At 45.5% G+C, this 3,597-nt stretch overlaps 1 protein-coding gene across 1 annotated transcript; it reads left to right on the top strand.

Moving 5' to 3' along the window:
• The first annotated feature begins 1,667 nt into the window (after positions 1-1,667).
• Positions 1,668-2,207, top strand: LOC118635473 (ferritin heavy chain-like). The gene has a single exon (XM_036270139.1). The coding sequence runs from the start codon at positions 1,668-1,670 to the stop codon at positions 2,205-2,207; it is 540 nt and encodes a 179-aa protein (XP_036126032.1).
• Positions 2,208-3,597: the final 1,390 nt, after the last annotated feature.

The raw sequence follows: 3,597 nt of genomic DNA, 5'->3' as shown, positions 1-3,597 counted from the left end.
AAAGAACTGCTCAGGGAATTATGTGCTAAGTGCCTGGCATGCTGTATGATGTGGGAAACTCTAACAGATACGGGACTCACTCTGTTTATGGTACTAAATGGTATTGCCCTTTGTACCATCTTCTTAGCCCCACTCCCAGTTCAGGAATAGCATCCTCCTTTTCTGGGGAACTGCCCCACATCAACACATACTCCAATTATGTGGTTCCAGGGGCACCCCCCTGTTCTTACATGACCCACATCTCCCTCTCCACAGCTAATTGGCTCTGGGTTAGACAGTCATGGTTCCTGACCCTTGTGCCTTCTGTTGTTAGCTTAAGGTCAGGCACCTAAGGACCAGCCTGATTTTTTTTTTTAAATAATTGAGGGAAATGGAAAAACCTACACCTTGTTCCTCATATGTCCTGGAGGGATTTTTCATTCCATTCTTCATGAGGAATAAAGGGAGCAGGACTGATATATATGACTGATGAATTTAGCAAAAGAAATAGAGCATACTTATTTAGTTATCTATACTTTTCTCCTTTGGGATCTGCATTTCTACCTAGATGAAATAATACAAGCCTACAAGGGTCTGATGGGGTTAACCTGCAGTAGCCCAGAACTGCCTTTCACTGGGTAATTAGTCAGGGTAGGCTAACTGCTGTAACAAACATTTGAGTTTTACTGGATTAACACAAATGTTTTGTTCGTACTAAGCTCCAGGCCACATTGGTGATACAGGTTATGGGGATATTCTCCTTATGTCATTCAAAGATTCATGAAGAAACCCATATTAGAGCAGAACTGAAAGAATTGAACACTTGCACAATAGAAGGGAAACGAAAGAAATGGACACATCTTTGCAGAAGAGATACAAAGAAGTCATCCAATGAGAGAAAAATGACAATTTGGGGGCATTTGGGATGGTCCCTACCTTATCTTCAAACGCCATGGCATGCCACTCCCTAATTGACACACTCTGCCCTCCCAAAACAGAAGTCTATTAGTGAAATGGACATCACAACTGTAAATCAGATATATACTAATTACCTGGGCTAATCAAATGTTTCCTTTATTCCTAAATATGAATGCACAAAGTTTTATGTATTATGGGAAAGTGAAAGAGAAGATTATGATGGGCACACAACTATTTCTGGAAAGAAAGATACATATACCAAAAAATCCAAATTAATATTCTCAAAATTTTAAGGAAGAAACAGAACACGGTGCTATTAAAGGGAATAACTAGAAAACAATAGAAAGTACTTGAAAATAGAAATGTTGCCAAATGAAAAACTTAATAGACGCGAGGCACTCACCACAAAGCCTCTGGGCCTCACCAGACGCTGATGGAACCTGGAACGCAATGCTCCAGCCCCGCCCCCTTCACGCCCTCCCCCAACTGACTCCACCCCTCCCCCACTCAGTAAAGGATCTCATTTCCGTTGCCATTCCAGAACTTCCGCCTGGCCTTATAGCCCACCAGCAGGTGTCCCCCTCTTCAATTTCCGGAGCTAACTGAGGTCCCTCCTCTACCACTTCTGACTCAACCTCAGGCTGTCCTCGTCGCCTACACCAGGGACACTTGAGATCCCACAGCTTCCACCTTGCCACGCCCCTGACCGCCTCACAGCTCCTGCTTCCGCACAACCTTAGTCTTGGTGATCCCTTGGAACATCTCCAGACATGGCGACCCCGCCGCCCTCACAAGTGCGCCAGAGCTACCACCCTGAGTGCACGGCCGCCATTAACAACCAGGTACACCTGGAGCTCTACGCCTCCTACGTGTACACGTCCATGGCATGTTATTTCGATAAGATGTCCTCCAAGCACTTGGTGGAGTTCTTCCTGCAGCAGTCGAGCAAGGAGAAAGAGCACGCCGAGAGGCTGATACAGCTGCAGAACCAACGCGGCGGCGGCACTTTTGCACGTAACATCAGCAGGCCTGACCGTAACTGCTGGGGGAACAGCCTGAAGGCCCTGGAGTGTGCCTTGCACCTATCGATGACGGTGAATCAAAGCCTAATCGATCTGCACAAGTTGGCCACCGAGAAGAAGGACGCCCACCTGTGCGATAACCTGGAGAGTCACTACCTGCAGGGGCAGGAGAACTTCATCAAGGAGTTGGGGGGCTATATCACCAACCTGCGCAAGATGGGAGCCCCAGAATCCGGCCTGGCAGAGTACCTCTTTGGCAAGCTTACCCTGGGCAACAGTAAGAACTGAGCCCGGACTGCCTTCCTGATAACCACTGGGTGAATTCCCCAGGTCACTGTGCCGAGCATGCATGTTCAGTATTGCCCTTCCAGCCTTACCATTTCTTGCAATAAAGTTGTTGGTTCCTAAATAGAGGTCTCTGGTGGATTGATGTGAACAATAACTTTCACATTTTAAGTCTTAAAACAGGAATCCAGGAGTCTGTGCACCCACCCATGCCCCATCCACATGCACCTCGGGATTTCCATGGATGGAAGGAGGAGGTATTCTATGGGACCCTCAACAGAGGGAGCAGGTATTCTGTGGGACCCTGAAAAATAGTCTTACTTTTATAAACAATGTGGTATATGGGAGTGGGCTGAGGTGGGGCCCTGGTGCATGTGGGCGCACGTGCATGGAAAAAGTATAGAAACATGGCCTGAAAATCAGGATTTCAGTTGCCTCTGGGGAAGACGTGAAGGGAACAGGATTGGGCAAGGATTAAAATAAAAAGGGCCTTCACTTTATCTGAAATGTTAATAGTTAATTCTAGGTAGCTAGAATTGTAGGCCTTGCACAAGCTAATTGTGGGTCACAGTGATAACGCAGCTGGTATTGGGCTGGCTTTCCCATAGACATGGGGGGACTGCCTGTAGTCACCAGTGCTGGGCATGCATATTCCCCTTACAATACTTCCAGGTGTGATTTCAACTTCAACTGTACTATTTCTTGCTATAAAGGAACATGGTAAAAAAAAAGAAAAAGAAAAAAAAGTTACCTCAGTAAGAAGGCTGAAAAATATAAAATCATGGATACAGGTCAAATTTCTAATATTGAATATTAAGTAGAATAAATCCCACTGAATGTTAGGTCAGTGAATGGCTACTTTGAAAAATGTAGAGGGTGGGAGAGAGTGGAAGCTGAGAGACCAGTTAGGATATATTGTAGCTGGACCAGGTGAGAGACAGTGGGGGTTGGATTAGCGTGGAGGTGAAGAAATGAAGAGACAGAAAATTCTACTGGATTTGGATGAATGAACAAGATTTACTTATGGCCCAGGGGTGAGAAATGAGAAGTGACAAAAATAATCTAGGTTCTACTGTTTAGATTAGAATATCAGGTTGAAGGTGTTGCTATTTATTAATCTAGGGATACTTGCAGAGGACACAAGGGTTAGAGAAGTCATGTCATGTTAAATCTGATTTGTCCATGAGACATTCCAGTAGAAATGTCATGCGAGTAGTCAGAAAAATGGATCTGGGGCTCAAGTGGGACATCCCGTGTGGAAATGCACATATGGGAGGCATCAGCTATAGGTGGTATTGAGGTCATGCAACTGGATAAGCTCACCAGAAAGAAAATGGAGAGAGAGAGAGAGAGAGAGAGAGAGAGAGAATGGCCCATCCAATCCCAAGCCCAG

This window comes from Molossus molossus, unplaced genomic scaffold, assembly GCF_014108415.1.
Source record: "Molossus molossus isolate mMolMol1 unplaced genomic scaffold, mMolMol1.p scaffold_m16_p_2, whole genome shotgun sequence".
Classification (NCBI taxonomy): Eukaryota; Metazoa; Chordata; class Mammalia; order Chiroptera; family Molossidae; genus Molossus; species Molossus molossus.
Note: the sequence above shows the minus strand (reverse complement) of the source record. Positions and strands in the feature narration are given on the sequence as shown.